We start from the raw sequence: 16,830 nt of genomic DNA, 5'->3' as shown, positions 1-16,830 counted from the left end.
CTGGTTTTGGGATGCGGTCGGGGGAGGGGAGATTTTGAAGCTTGTGAAGTCCACATTGATGCCCTTGGGCTGCAGGGTTACCAAGCGAAATATGAGATGCTGTTCCTGCAGCTTTCGGGTGGCATCATTGTGGCAATGCAGGAGGCCCAGGATGGACATGTCATCCAAGGAGTGGGAGTGGGAGGGGGAGTTGAAATGGTTCGCGACTGGGAGGTGTAGTTGTTTGTTGCAAACCGAGCGTAGGTGTTCCGCAAAGCAGTCCCCAAGCCTCCACTTGGTTTCCCTGATGTAGAGGAGGCCACAACGGGAACAGTGGATACAGTATACCACATTAGCAGATGTGCAGGTGAACATCTGTTTGATGTGGAAGGTCTTCTTATGGCCTGGGATGGGGGTGAAGGGGGCGGTGTAGGGGCAGGTGTAGCACTTGCTCCAGTTGCAGGGAAAAGTGCCGGGGGTGGTGGGGCTGGAGGGGAGTGTGGAGCGGACAAGGGAGTCACGGAGAGAGTGGTCCCTCTGGAAAGTGTTTTTTTTCCCCACCATCTGCAATAACTCCGACACTTCCATCTGCAATAACTCCGACACTTCCATCTGCGATAACCACAGCTACCTAGAATACACTTCCTCTCACCCACCTTCCTGCAAAATGGCCATCCCCTATTCCCAATTCCTTCACTTCCACCGCATCTGCCGAGATGAGGCATTCCACTCCTGGACATCCCAGATGTCCTCGTTTTTCAAGGACCACAACTTCCCTCCACAGTGGTCGAAAATGCCCTCGACCGTGTCTCTTGCATTTCCCGCAACTCATCCCTCGCACCCGCTACCCACAATAACAACCAAAACAGAATCCTCCTCGTCCTCACGTACCACCCCACCAACCTCTGAACCCAACGCATCATCCTCCGACACTTCCGCCAACTGCAATCTGACCCCACTACCAAAGACATTTTTCCCTCCCCACCCTTATCTGCTTTCCGGAGGGACCACTCTCTCCATGATTCCCTTGTCTGCTGCACACTCCCCTCCAGCCCCACCACCCCCGGCACTTTTCCCAGCAACTGCAGGAAGTGCTACACCTGCCCCTACACCTCCCCTCCTGCACACCCCCCACCCCCATCCCAGGCCATAAGAAGACCTTCCACATCAAACAGATGTTCACCTGCACATCTGCTAATGTGGTACACTGTATCCACTGTTCCCGTTGTGGCTTCCTCTACATCGGGGAAACCAAGCGGAGGCTTGGGGACCACTTTGTGGAACACCTACGCTCGGTTCGCAACAAACAACTACACCTCCCAGTCGCAAACCATTTCATCTCGCCCTCCCACTCCTTGGATGACATGTCCATCCTGGGCCTCCTGCATTGCCACAATGATGCCACCCGAAAGCTGCATGAACAGCATCTCATATTTCACTTGGGAACCCTGCAGCCCAAGGGTATCAATGTGGACTTCACAAGCTTCAAAATCTCCCCTCCCCCGACTGCATCCCAAAACCAGCTCAGCTCGCCCCCGCCTCCCTAACCATTCCTCCCACCTCAAGCCCCACCCCCATCTCCTACCCACTAACCTCATCCCGCCTCCTTGACCTGTCCGTCCTCCCTGGACCAACCTATCCCCTCCCTAACTCCCCACCTACATTCACCTTTACTGGCTCCAACCCCGCCTCTTTGACCTGTCTGTCTCCTCTCCACCTATCTTCTCCCTTATCCATCTTCCATCCGCCTCCCCCTCTCTCCCTATTTATTTCAGAATCCCCTTCCCCTCCCCCTTTTCTGATGAAGGGTCTAGGCCCGAAACGTCAGCCTCTCTGCTCCTATGATGCTGCTTGGCCTGCTGTGTTCATCCAGCCCTGCACCTTGTTGTCTCGGATTCTCCAGCATCTGCAGTTCCTACTATCTCTGATTCGATCTCAACCCAAAATGTCAGCTTTCCTGCTCCTGTGATGCTGCTTGACCTGCTGTGTCCATCCAGCTCTCCACCTTGTTATCTCAGGCTAAATTTCGAGATGTTTTCACTTGAGGAAATCTCAAACTAGAGGGCATAGTTACAAAATAAGGGAGCATCCATTTAAAACTGAAATGGGAAGGAATTCCTTTTCAGAGGGTAGTGAATGTTTGGAATTCTCTACCTCAGAGAGAGTTGAGGAGGCTTGATAACTGAAAGTGTATAAAGTGAAGGTAGATAGCTCTCAACTCCCCGGTATTTTAAAAATCTAGTAGGAGCTGACACGAAATAGCAGTTGAAGCCTGGGACTGGTTGGCCATGAGCTTAAGAGTGGCTTTAAGTCCTTAAGAGTAGGACTGAATGTCCTGCTCCTGTTACTGTTGTTAGGGTGTATTTTTCTTTGTGGCAGTTATTTTTTATTTGTTATGCCTTTGTTTTTCAGAAGTTGAAAGTTTATGTTTAGAAAATATTTTCTCTGAGATTTTTGTTTCCCTGACTTTGGTTTTAAAAGCGCAGTAGATCTTTTGTGTGCAAAAATGTGTGGATTTTTTTTTCTTGTGGCAGTGTGCATCTTTTGGATGGTATGGTTGAGTTCGGGAATTTGGTTTCTGGCGAGCTTTGGATGTAAATCACATTCTGATGCATTAGCACATTTTGCATCATTCAAGTGAACTTCTAATAATGCAATAATTTATGCATTGCCTTTTAGAAAAGCACATGCTTATCGATATATTGCAGTCTGCAGTAACAAAAAAGTTGCAAATTAGGGGAAACATAAAGTAACTGTGCTGCTTTTATATTAATGATATTTTTCTTTTCAGAGCTTTGTCAGCTAGTACCAGTGGACTCCAGAGAATTTAAACAAGACATTTTGAAAATTCTCAATTCATCTTGCTTGGATACCTCATCCAGTGCTAACTTCACTTACGTGAAAGCTAGTATGGTTCACAATGAACGATTAGAAAAAGAGGTTAGAATATTTGATCGTTTTGACTGAACTTATGTTTTTTCTCTAAATTGTATCCACGTGGTTAATTTTATTTTTAAATTCCAGTACATGGAAAAAAGGAAGGAGCTGAGAAATGAGGGTCGAACTGAAAAGGAGTTGACAGAATCATATGCATTCTTGCTTCTTGACACTTCCCAGGTATATATTACAACTTTATTTTGGGTGACATTTTTTTAAAACTAGCCTTGTGTGCTGCTTTTATGTTCAAATTGTCATTTAACCACTTATCAACAGCTTAAATTTTGTGCGGCAGACACATCTGTCTGTGTTTACCTCCCAATATGTTCATGAGTCACGTCAAATCTAAATATCTCTAACTCAAATTTGCACTCTGAGCATTGCTGTTTGAATGCTAAGGGTAGCTTTAACTTAAAATTTGAAAATGTTTCTTTATATTAATTTCAGCATTCATGCCAAATCAATTTGTAAAGACTGTTGTTTTCATATTTTTCAAGCAGCTTGACAAAACTGAGTGCAAGTCTACACATACCAATAACTAACTGCAGCATTATATTTACCAAATTGAAAATTTTGAACTGCGTGGGCCGAAGGGCCTGTACTCTGCTGTACTGTTCTATATTCTATGTTCTATATCAATTACTATGCATTTAAGCATCTTTCACACTTGGTAGGGGTGAAGCCTAACTTGATTGGCTGTGAACAAATTAAATACTAAGCATATAAAAATGTAACAACATTGCAGGCAAGAGGTTTACTCGTGTTTTGTATGAACTCCAGGTCAGTGATATGGTGCCAGTTTGTTCTCCTAGCAAATGTTTATATTCAGTAATCCCCCTAAAGTGTCCAAACTCCCCGATGCTTGATGACGTTAATCTGCCACTAGGCCATTAGAAAGTATAAATTTGTCCTCCTAAAAGCTGATGTTATCTTCCTTTCTTTTGATGTCCTAGAAAATTTTAATTTGCTTGAATATCACTATTTAATTCTTGTTTTGAATGTTCCCAAATCAACTTTCTTCCCCACTCACAATGCTGAGACCTTGCAGATCTCAATGTATTAATATCCAACGTGACTACAATTGTGATTTGCATCCCTCCTCTTCGTCTTTGACTTCACTTCATTCAGGTACTCCATCCCCTGATCTCCCTTCACAACCATGGTGCTGTTGTCTTATAGCTTCACTGTTATTGCCGTTATAGGTTACCGGCGAGGTAATGTCGGTGTGATACAAGTAGTTCTCCTATAACGTGATAGTTGCATTCTTGTGTGACCCCGTGCTATAGAAAATCGCTATACCTGTATGGCAGAAAGTTTTCATTATCCAACAGCGACCACTATTCATCAAATGCATTATTACAGAACTACCTGTAATGTGACTGGATGAGTAGTCCACTGACCCAAGCCAATGCGCTAGGGGCATAGATTTCAATCTCAACAAGCAGGAAGTGAAATTTGAAATCCATGAATAAATCTGGAATTAAAAGCTAGACTTACGGCAACCATGTTATTTGTCATAAAAGCCATCTGGTTTACTAATGCCCTTTTTATGGAAAGAAAAGTCTGCCATTCTTGTTTGGTCTGACCTCAAGACCCATAGCAATGGATCTAGCAGTGAGCCTTTGAAATTGCTACAAAACAGGACAGACCACTGGAATCAATGATGGCAAATCCAGTCCTGCCTGCTGATCTAGCAGTACTTAGTGAATCAAGCTTGGGCTGAAGTTAGGAGCGATGTCCCAAAGAAATGTCTTGTAACCCAACCCTACTAATCCTATGAATGGAATCGTACCTTACAGTAATTTCTGTTTTTGTGTTTAAATTGGGATTTACTGCGTTTTCAAATATAAAACATTATGGGACAATGTCCCAGACACCACCACGACCAGGTTTCCCTCTAATTTTCTTCCCGGCTGCGCAGCCCTCAAGTCCACATGCAGCAGCAATATTTGGAACTGGAAACATTCCTCCTCTGTGCTGAACACTCATTGGAAAAGGAACACAGGTGGGCAAGGACACAGAATATACTCTGGTAGGGGTACTTTCATGTCTGTCACCAAGAGCGGTGCAGTAGCACCACTACTGAGCAGGCTGGCCAATTCCTAAAGAACGTAGGTGCTAGACTAGTTCTGTGACAGGTGATGAGGCAGCCAACAAGGGGCAAACACCTACATATCCTCATCCTCATCCTCACCAATCTATCTGTCCCATATGCATCTATGTCAGCATTAATCCTCGTGGAGACGAAGTACTGTCTTCATGTGGAAGATATCCTGTATGATGTTGTGTGGCACAAACTTCAATCACAATCATGGCCTGGCATATTCCCCAGTCTGCCACTCCAATGAAGCTGGGACGAACATTGGTTCAATTGAGAGTACTGAGTGCATTCCAGAAGAAGCATCAGTGTTACCTAAAAATGGGATATCAGTTTGATGAAGTTACGACACAGGACTACTTGCATGTCAAATAGTCGGAGCAGCATGTGAATGATAGACAGGACTAAGCAAACCCTCAACCTTCTGATTTACCCATGCTCTACAGTCCTGCCATGACCAGTTGTGTCAGGATAATTGATTGTTGGTAGGGATCAATCCTTGACAGTGACACCAACATCACATGAAAATAAAGAATAAAGTACTGTGGAGGTGTCCATTGAGTCTCGGATACTTGAATTGTGAATAAAAACGAAGGTTGATCACTCCATTCATGCTGAATACTTCAGCTTTGAACAAATCTCTGGAATGACTTTAGGACCTCCATTGACCACACTGTGACTCACAACACTATCAGATCTCCTATTGACCTGTTTTGCTCCAAGGAAAACAGCCATTTTTCCAAACCATGAGGGACCTTGTCAAGTGCTTTATAAAGTCCACTCACATGCTGGTTCAAAAAGTTAACTCACATGGGATCTGCAGTGACTTGCTAAGTTGGATACAAAATTGGGTGGGTCATAGAAGACTGAGAGTAGTTGTGGAGGGATGTTCTTCTGATTGGAGGTCTATGACCAGTGATGTTCTGCAAGGATTAGTGCTTGGACCTCTGTTGTTTGTGATATAAATGATTTGGATGATGATCTAAGTCTGATTCATAAGTTTGCAGACAACACTAAATTGGTGAAGTTACTGATAGTGAGGAATTTGTCGGAGGATGCAGGAAGCTAGAGATCAAAAGTAAAATTGGGTGGAGAAATGATAGATGGAGTTTGATCTATACAAGTTTGAGATGATGCATTTTGGGAGGTCAAATGCAAGAGGAAAGGGTACAATAAATAGCAGGACCCTTAGGAGCATTGATATACAGAGGGATCTTGAGATGCTCCCTAATAGTGACAACATAAGTAGATAAGATGGTAAAGAAGGCGTATGGCATGCTTGCCTTCATTGGTAGGGGCACTGAGTATTAGATTGAATGAGTTTTGATCTGGAGGTGGCTTAGTGATTAACTAGTCAGTATTTCAGGAACCATGATGTTTTTGAAACCATTATGAGATGCTAACTTTTCAGAGTCTTAATGGTAACTTGTTTTGTGAGTAGACAGAGTAAACATTGGAGAGCATTTGCCTGCTTTAATTTAGAAAGGCCAGGAATTGGTTTACTTAGGAAAAACGCTCATCAGGTGAAAGGCTTTTGGTTTGCAGAAGTCCTTGCTGAAGTTGGATGTATAAAACAGTTCTCCCTTTTAATCCCCTTTAGCATCTTGTATGCCTCAATTAAATCTTATTCTTCTAAACTACAACATTGACTTGATGGTAGGACATGGCGGGTGGTGGTGGACGGTTTTTTTGGACTGGAGGCCTGTGACCAACGGTGTTCTGCAGGGATCAGTACTAGTCCACTGTTGTTTGTTATTGTACAAATGATTTAGATAACAATTTCGAATGCATATTTCGTAAGTTTGTGGATAACAGCAAAATTGATGGTATAGTGGACAATGAAATTACAAAGGGATCTTGATCAATTGGGCCAATGGGCCGAGGAGTGGCAAATGGAGTTTAATTTGGATAAATGTAAAGTGTTGCATTTTGGTAAGACAAACCATGGCAGGACTTGCACAGTTAATGCTAGGGCCCTGGGGAGCGTTGTCAAACAAAAGAGACCTGAGTGTTCAGGTACCTAGTCTGTTGAAAGTTGTGTCACAGGTAGGCAATGTGGTCAAGAAGGCGTTTGGCATGCTTGCCTTCATTGCTGAAACCATTGAGTATAGGAGTTAGGATGTCATGTTGCAATTGTACAGGACGTTGGTGAGGCCACATTTGGAATACCATGTACAGTTCTGGTGGCCTTGCTATACAAAGGATATTATTAAAATGGAGATTGTGCAGAAAAGATTTGCAAGGATGTTATTGGGACTGGAGAGTTAGAGTTATAAGGAGATACTGGATAGGCTGGGACTTTTTACCCTGGAGCATAGGATGTTGAGGGGTTACCTTTGTAAAGGTTTATAAAATCATGAGTGGAATAGATAAGTGAATATCGAAGGTCATTCAAAACTAGAAGACATAACTTGAAAGTGAGAGGAGGAAGATTTAAAAGGTACCTGAGGGGCATCTTTTTCGCACCATGTGGTTTGTATATGGAATGAACTGTTAGAGGAAGTGGTAGATGCAGGTACAGTTACAACATCAAAAATACATTTGGTCGGGTACATAAATAAGAGCCAAAAGAACTGTGAATGCTGTGAACCAGAAACAAAAAAAGAAGTTGCTAGAAAAGCTCTGCAGGTCTGGCCGCATCTGTGAAGAGAAACCAGAGTTAACATTTTGGGTCCTGAAACATTTACTCTGATTTCTCTTCACAGATGCTGCCACACCTGCTGAGCTTTTCCAGCAACTTCTGTTTTTGTTTCAGGTACGTAAATAAGAAATTGTTCGAGAGATATGGGCCAAACACAGGAAAATAGGACTTGTTTAGTTTGAGAAACTTGGTTGGCATGGATGGTTTGGATCAAAGGGTCTATTACTTTGCTGCATGACTGTAACTCCAGAGAGTATAGGTTTATACTGCTGAATCTGTCTTCATAAGATACTCTCTTTATCTCTAGAATCAATCTAGTGAACTTCCTCTCTACTAACTCGAAAGCAGCTATGTCCCTCCAAAAGTAAGGAGACCAAATTTATACAAAACACTGCAGGTGCGATCTCCCTAATGCCTCGCAAAGTTGTGTAGTACTTGCTTACCTTTATACTGTATTCCTTCATCAGTAAATGCCAAAATTCCATTTGGCTTCTTTATTACCTGCTGTTACCTACATGTTAGTTTTCTGTAATTCATGCACAAGGACACCGATTCCTCTGTACTGGAGCGGTCTGAAGTTTACCTCCATTTAGATAACTTGCCTTTTCTATTCCTCTGAACAAAATTGATAACCTCACACTTAAAATCCACGTTAAACTTCATCGCCAGATTTTGGACTGTTTGCCTCACCAATCCATATCCATTTGTAAATTTCTTATTTCTCCATTGCAACTTTATTTCCCATCTATTTTAGTGTTGCCTGAAATTTTGGCTTTAGTACTTTCTATTCCTGTGTCCAAATTATTATTATAGATTGTCAATAGTTTGTGTCTGAGGACAGAATCCTGTGGCACTCCACTAGATACATCTTGCCAACCAGAGAAAGACTCACTAATCTCAGCTTTCTGTTGGTTAGCCGATCCTCTAGCCAAGCTGATAAATTACCCCAATCGATATGACCTTCCCTTGTTATTAACATTTTGTGCAGCACCTTATCAAATGCTTTCTGGAATTCCAGATACTGTATCTAGAGGATCCCCATTATCCACCTTGGTTGTTACATGTTCGAAGAACTCCAGCAAATTAGTCAAACATGATTTACCCTTCATAAAACCATGCTGATTCCATTAGATTGTGTTTTGACTTTTCAAATGCTGTGTTATTATTTCTTTAATAATGGATTCTAACAAGTTCACAATTACACCTGTGAAATTAACTGGTCTATAGTTTCCCACTCTCTGCCTTCATCCCTTTTTGAATAAGGGCATTATATTAACATTTTTCCAATCCATTGGAACCTTTTCCTGCATTCAGGGAATTTTGGAATATTATATACAATGGGTCCATTGTCTGTGCTCCCACTTTCTTTCAGACCCTAGGATGTAGGCCGTCAAGCCATGGGGACTTCTTTCTTCAATCCCACTAGTTTGCTCATTTAGATAATAAGTCGCCATTCTTCCCCCTTATGTGATGATTATTTCCCCCCCCACCCTTACTACTTTTTCTTCTTTTTCGGAACATATTTTAATTGGGAGCAAGTGAGTATCTCCTTAAACAACTGCCGCTGCTTATTAACTGTCCTACCTTTTAGTCTTCCTACACAGCCTATGTAATTACCTTTGTTTAATTCCAGAACACTAGTGTCAGACTCCAGTTTCAAAAACATGGGATAAAAGACAGTAGCAAACATAGTGATTGTCAGTAATTTTAGCAAGCCAAAATTAGGTCTAGTTTATTTCAGACTAATGAAGAGCAAAATGATCATGTTTGACTGGACAACACCAAAGTACTTCACGACATCAGGTCCAGCCCTTTTGAGGCGATGTGTCATGCCCTTAGGTGATTCAAGTATTCTTTCAAGGTTTATGATTGCCCCAACATTGATCTGCTTGGCTTGTAGATATAATTTCTACTTGAAAAATGAAGGCTTTTTCAGAACACATTTCTGTAGACATTTTCTCTTTTAACTGATAGTCACACAAAATATTCACACTGGTGTAATTTTGGTTCTGTTCCTTCGTTCCTGTAGTGCAAATAGTAATTTCCTTTCGGTGTCACCTCCGCTCAATATATTGGAAGCCCTGGAGCTTGTTTGCTGTAGGAGATCACATGCAGCCATGTCTACTTAACAATGTGATGGCGGCAATTGTATGTACAACCATAACATTTTAGTGTTTCAGGTCGGGAAGATTAATATCAACATTATGTAGAGAATGCACATAACGAAAACACTACAAAGTATATATTCCATCTTTTTTAAATTTTATCTGTATATTTATAAATGAATTGATGGCTTCATGATAACTATATTTTTTCCCCACTAGATTCCCATTATTTGTGAGAGAGGATTGCCAGTGGGGCACTCAAAAGTAACAATTCTTGGAAATCCAACAATGGGTAAAAAAAATTCTGAAGCAGTAATTTTGTATTTTAAAGGATGTATTGTGTTTTGAGTTCTTGCTGAAATTTATGAACATTTAATTTTTCTCATTAACCTAATGAAAACCTTTAAAAAACAATGACTGAGAATGTAATGTTTGCACCCACCCCCTCCAAATCACAGGTGTTTATCTTTCAAAATATTGTGACATACTTCAGCCCAATCCTTTGGATAGTGGAAGGAAGGCTGAGATGATGATTTTCAAAATCATAAAGGTAATGTCTGACTTCATGTCTTTTGAGCCAGCTGTGTCTCTTGTTTTCATTCTTCTGCCTTGTCTCCAACTTCATTATATCTCCTTTGCGATGAAATGTACTTATTGTGTTTGTTTTAATTTTGTGTGCAGAACAAGGAAAAAACACCCCAGTGTTAAAACAGTTTTTTTTGTCTTGGAATTATGTTTGTTATAATTTCTAATATGGTGGCTGATGAGTCTTCACCAGTTATGAGGGAACGCATTGAATAGATGCTAATTGCAGGTTATTTTTGGTGTGAAAAGGACTGATTGTCCCTCTGATCTGTTTGGAGCAGTATTGCGAGAGGGCTGAGAGAAGTAGTCCCTGTCAAATTGTTCATTTGAAAATGGTGAACCGTTTCATGATATCTTAACACGTCTAATTTTTATTTGTTTAATTTTAATTCTTCAGGGAAGAGTAAAGGCTGTTTTCGATAACACCACCAAGAATTTTACACCTCCGACTCCAAAACATGATTGCCATGTGTTTAGAAACCTTAACCGGGTCACTTCACTGTTCACTTACAGAGCATTTGATCTTACACAGGTACCTTTTCAAAATTTCATGCATCTGAAATTTGACATTTGACTTAATTTGTTTGTAATTTTCAAAAGTTATTATAGAAATCAATACATAAATTAACTATTTGCTTCATTGGGTTATTAACATTGTACTTTAATTTTTCAGTTTTATCTTTATGAATTTGGAAATGAAGGCATACGACAGTATCCAAGACATGTTTGCCCATATGCTGTGGTATCCTTTGTTTACAAGGAAAAAATTCCCAAAATACCAAAGCCAGTTGTGCTCAGGTAAGAAAAGCATGTGTGGAATTTACATTCTGTGAATAAAGAGATTGTCTGGAGCAGGCAGAACAAACTGTTGGAGGATATATTGGTCATGAGCTCTCAGCCAACAATGACTACTGTGGAACTTGAACCTTTAACAGCTTTGAGGCCCTTTTAAAATGTTTTTTTTAATGATGGGCACAGTCTAAATAAATGACGTTTGAGGCCTGATTCCTGCTCCAGAAATACAGTGAAAAGGCAAGTTTTGAAAATACCGCCATAGCTTTTCTCATATCCCACTGTTTTCATTGTGTGCAGTCATTGCAATTTTCAAGCCTCAAAATGGGGTCACAGAGGGGAAAGGTTTGGGAAGCATTGAACTAGAGAAATGCACAGTATCAGCTCTTAATTGGAACTTTGTAATCTTCTTTGCAAGCCATGTGTTTTGGTTTTATCTGTAAGGAAGAATATTGCCTTAGATGAGTACAGATGTGGGCCTGAATTTTGGATTTCCCTGTGATTCATTATGTTGTTGCCTAATAATTTAACACCTAGAAATTGATCTATGAATTTGCAAATTATACCATGACTCTCTCTTGTTGTGTTGCTTCTAATTAACTTGCCAGTTCACCTCCTTTCCCTAAAGCTACGCCATGGTGTAATTTAAATTGAATAGAAATCTGGAATTAAAGGCCTAATGGTGACCAACGTCAATTATCTTCAGAACTATGGTATTTTTAGACTTCTTCAGGGAAGGAAACTGTTGTCCTTACCCAATATGATTACATGTGACTGCAGATTCTTATCAAGGTGGTTGACTCTTGAGTGTACTCTGAAATGGCCGAGCAAGTCATCAGTTGAGTCAACCACTAGAAAGGAATGAAACCGGACAGATTGCCTGGCATTGACTAAAGCACTGGAAACTATAAAGACATACATAGGCCTGTTGACCTGCAAAGTCCTTCTTATTGACATGTGAGGATTAGTGCCAAAATTGGGAGAGCTGCCTTTCAGACTAGTCAAACAGTCTGGCATAGTTATAATATCAGAATCATATTATACACAATGTCTCCGACAAAAGCATTATAATCCCTGCGTGTGTCCTGTCCCACTGGCAGGACAGGCCCAGCAGAGGTAGCAGCACAGTGGTATAAGATCAGGGTGACTTGCATTAAGAGTCTTTAACATTATGCATAAAGTGAAACGTGAAAAGGGAAACCTACAAAATTTCCTGCTGCTTAATAGCTGATGCCCCAAAACACGGGTTGGTAATTATGCATCTTGAACAGCACTTGGAGGAAGTGCTGAGGGTTGTAATGGTGATTGTACTGTGGTGGGAGTCTTAAATATCCATCACCAATTGTGGCTTGGAAACTTCAATGCTAACTGAGCTGGATGAGTCCTAAAGGATGTAGCTGCTAGACTAGGTAGGCAGCAGGTGGCGAGAGAACGAACAAGAAGGAAAAGCGTGCTCTATTTAATTCTCATCCAGTTTGCTGCTGCAGCTGTCCATGATAGTATTGGTAAGAGTGACTGCTGCACAGTCCTTGTGGAGATTAAGTCACATTTCAATCTAAGAATGCTCTTCGGTGTGTTGTGTGGCACTGTCGGTGTGCTAAATGGGTAGACTATGAACAGCATTTCAGCTCCAAACTGGATTTCCATGAGGCACTGTGGCCATCAGCATGGCTGAATTGTTACTCCAACACAATTTGCAACCTCATGGCACAGCATATCCACTACTCTACAATTGCCATCAAGCTAGTAGATCAATTAACAGTGCAGGTGGACATGTGGGTTCATGTGCAGCAAAACACGTGTAAAAATGAGGCATCAACCTGGTGAAGCCTCAAAAAAAAAGGAAGACTTGCATTTTAAGCAGCAAGTGACAAAAAAGAGCCAAGCTCAGCAGTCCTGTCACGTCTAGTCATGAGTGGTGGTGAACAATTAAACGAGTAAATTGTATAGGACTTTTGTTCGACCACATTTGGAATACTGCGTACAGTTCTGGTCGCCACATTACCAAAAGGATGTGGATGCTTTGGAGAGGGTGCAGAAGAGGTTCACCAGGATGTTGCCTGGTATGGAGGGCGCTAGCTGTGAAGAGAGGTTGAGTAGATTAGGATTATTTACATTAGAAAGACGGAGGTTGAGGGGGGGACCTGATTGCGGTCTACAAAATCATGAGAGGTATAGACAGGGTGGATAGCAAGAAGCTTTTTCCCCAGAGTGGGGTCTCAATTACTAGGGGTCACGATTTCAAGGTGAGAGGGGAAAAGTTTAAGGGAGATATGCATGGAAAGTTCTTTAGGCAGAGGGTGGTGGGTGCCTGGAACGCGTTGCCAGCGGAGGTGGTAGAGGCAGGTACGATAGCGTCATTTAAGATGTATCTAGACAGATACATGAATGGGCAGGGAGCAGAGGGATACAGATCCTTGTAAAATAGGCGACAGGTTTAGATAGAGAATCTGGATCGGCGCAGGCTTGGAGGGCCGAAGGGCCTGTTCCTGTGCTGTAATTTCCTTTGTTCTTTGTTCTCTTTGTCTTTGTTCTTAAACAATTCACTGGAGCAGGTGACTTCACGATATCCCCATTCTCAAGAAAGGGGGATCCCAGCACATCAGTGTCAAAAATGAGGCTAAAAAATTCACAGAAAGCTTTAACCAGAAATGCTGAGTAGATGATCCATCTTGCTTCCTTCAGAGCTCCTCAACATCACAGATGTCAGTCTTCAGCCAGTTCAGTTTGATCCAAATGGTGTAATGACAAGAAATGGTTGAAGACTTTGGATACTGGGCCCTGACAACATTCTGGCAATAGTATTGAAGACTTTTACTTCAGAACTTGCCACACCCCTACTCAAACTGTTCTAATACTGTTACAGTGCTGATACAATATAGCTGCTCATCAATGTGGAAAACAGACCAATATGTCATGTACACAAAAAGCAGGACAGATGCAACCCAGCCAATTTCCACCAAATCTGTCTACGCTTGATCATCAGTAAAGTCATGGAAGGTGTTATCAACAATGGTGTCAAGTGGTACATGCTTAGCAATAGCCTGCTCATGTATGCTCAGTTTGGATTCCACCAGCCCATTCAGCACTTGACCTCGTTACAGCCTTGCACAAACACTGACCAAAGAGCTGATCACCAGAGGTGACGTGTGAGCGATGACATCAAAGCTGCATTTGGCTGAGTCTGCTATAGAAGAGTCCTAGCAAAACTAGAATGAATTGGAATCTTTGGGAGAACTCCTCTACTGGCTAGAGTCATACCTAGCACGAAGGAAGGTGGTTGTGGTTATTGGAGGTCAGTCAGCCCAGTTCCAGGACATGTCTGCAGGAGTTCCTCAGGGTAGTGTCCTTGTTCCGGTCATCATCAGCTGTTTTAATGATGATTCCTCCATCATGAGGTCAGAAGTGGAGATGCTGCTCAATGTTCACCCACCATTCCTGAATCCACAGGTACTAAAGCAGTACAAATGGGATGATAAGTGCACAGTAATGAACATCACTGACAAGTTGGAATCTGAGAACCTTGCAGAGATTGAGTCCTCAAAGTTAGTTCAAGGCACAAGTCAAGAGTATGATGGCATACTCCCTGCTTGTCTTGAGGATTGCTACTCCAACACCACTTAAGAACCTTGACACAATCCAGGACAAAGCAACTCAGTTGATTTGCACCATATCCACAGCCTCCATCACCAGCCCTCAGTAGCAGCAGTGTGCACTGTGAACAAGATGCATTGCAGAAATTCACCAGATCTTCTTAGACAGCACCTTCTAAACTCCGGACCATTTCCATCTAGAAGGACAAGGTCAGCAGATATTTTGAACACCACCAACTTTAATTTCCCATCTGAGCTGTACACCGTTCTGACTTGGATTTATGGTCATTCCTTCAGTGTCACTGAGTCAAAATCCTGAAACTCGCTGACTAGCGGCATTGTTGATCTACTTACAACAATGACAGGCAATAAAAGCTAGCAGCCAGTGATGCCCACCTCTTATGAACAAATATAAATGTCTAAATCTTTTGTGAACTGAGGAGCTCTTGATTTCCTCCATTTGCCTTTCCACTTGGAAAATGTCCAAACTATCTCTTGAGGCAACCCATTTGTTCAGTTACAGTTTTTGCCTATAAATGTCTGATTCCAGTTTATTTGGGTCAAATTCATTGAAATTGGTTTTCCTCCAGTGGATTACTCTTGTCGTTTTCCTGATCCAGTCTAAACATTATGATGTAATAGTGTCACTTTGCCCAGGTCCAGCAGTGTTTCTCTTCTTAGCAGACCGGAAGCGCATTGCTGAGAAAATTTTCTCAGCACACTCCTTCACACTACCGCTATGTCAGTCTGTATTTGGATAATAAAAATTACCCATTGTAACTGCTCAGTATTTCTTGCGTTGCTCTAATTTTCTTGCAAATCAATTGCTCTGATTCTTCCCCACTAGTTGTTGCTTTATAGACTACACCAAACAAAATAATTGTCAACATGGAGTTGTAAAAATTGCCCAAGTATTTATGCAAATATGTAATGTTATTTCTGCTAAATGATTTTGCAGGTGCAGAGACAAAATGTTCTGTCCATCGTTTATAATATATAGTGATACTTTGTTATTTATGTCGTTCAATTTTATACTTTTTGGACTTTTTTTTCCTCAAAGATATTTAAGAAACAAGCAATGACTTTGTAAAGAAAAGAATGATTTGTTTTGCAGTAGAAAATTGACATTTAAATGAAAATATTCATTTCATGCATAATTTTAGGTCAGCTAATAAAACTTTTTTGGTAAATGAATATTTCTTTCAAAACCCATGATTCTATCTTGGAATAATTCCCTAATGAAGACTTACATTCCCCTGTGTTTTTCTCAGTCAGGTTGAGGCTTTCTAAATATTCTGAACATGGCTTTCTCTTCAAGTCAGATCAGCCATTCCATTTATGGGGAGACGTTGGCCAAGTGGTATTATTGCCATACTAACAAATCTGTTGTTCTGGGGACCCAGGTTCGAATCCTACCATGGAAGATGGTGGAATTTGGATTCAGTTTTTTTTTGAAAAGTCTGGATTTAAGAGTTCAATGATGACCATAAAACAAACTTGTGTTGATTGCTGGAAAAATCCCATGTGGTTCACTAATGTCTTTGTGGGAAGGAAATTGCCATCTTTATCTAGTCGGGCCTACACATGATTCCAGACTCATAGCAATGTGGTTGACTCTTAACTGCTCGCTGGGCAATTAGGAATGGACAGTAAATGCTGGCCTAGCCAGTGACATCCACAACCCATGAACAAGTTTTTAAAAAGCACCAATCTGTAGCATTCATGCAGGTGGAATACAGACAGATAGCAGAGCTATGATGAGGTAAACTCCTCCCTTACATACTTTGGTTTTTGATCCTTTCTGATTTTGAACCACTGAGGTGCCTCCTTGCCAAGAAGAAGCTTGATTAAGTATAACTCGAGGAATGATTGTTCTCTTTTGTTTCCTTTGTGTTTTTATGGTGCCAAATTAAGATAGTGTTCAGCCGACCTGCAATTGTATTTGAAAATTGATGATCTTTAATGAAATGTGACTTAATATTTTTTCAGGCTTCATGAAGGCTTTTCTTGATGAAATGATTGTCTTTCGTATATTTTTACTATCCTGGTTTCTCCACACAGTAGTGATATAGGCTTGAAAAATCCAGTTTTGGTGCTATA

At 41.2% G+C, this 16,830-nt stretch overlaps 1 protein-coding gene across 4 annotated transcripts in view; it reads left to right on the top strand.

Annotated features, from left to right (window-relative positions):
* tasora (transcription activation suppressor a) overlaps nucleotides 1-16,830 on the top strand; it is a 55,942-nt gene that overhangs the window by 9,351 nt on the left and 29,761 nt on the right. For 3 of the 4 annotated variants that reach the window (XM_048606792.1, XM_048606791.1, XM_048606793.1), the window contains exons 2-7: nucleotides 2,771-2,919; nucleotides 3,004-3,096; nucleotides 9,980-10,052; nucleotides 10,219-10,310; nucleotides 10,743-10,877; nucleotides 11,019-11,143. In XM_048606792.1, the coding sequence (XP_048462749.1) occupies nucleotides 2,771-2,919; nucleotides 3,004-3,096; nucleotides 9,980-10,052; nucleotides 10,219-10,310; nucleotides 10,743-10,877; nucleotides 11,019-11,143 (667 nt within the window). Of the gene's footprint in view, nucleotides 1-2,770; nucleotides 2,920-3,003; nucleotides 3,097-9,979; nucleotides 10,053-10,218; nucleotides 10,311-10,742; nucleotides 10,878-11,018; nucleotides 11,144-16,830 lie in introns of those variants that run through there. The other variant, XM_020536244.2, reaches the window with a different exon arrangement.

Source organism: Rhincodon typus, chromosome 16, assembly GCF_021869965.1.
Source record: "Rhincodon typus isolate 14 chromosome 16, sRhiTyp1.1, whole genome shotgun sequence".
NCBI lineage: Eukaryota > Metazoa > Chordata > Chondrichthyes > Orectolobiformes > Rhincodontidae > Rhincodon > Rhincodon typus.
Note: the sequence above shows the minus strand (reverse complement) of the source record. Positions and strands in the feature narration are given on the sequence as shown.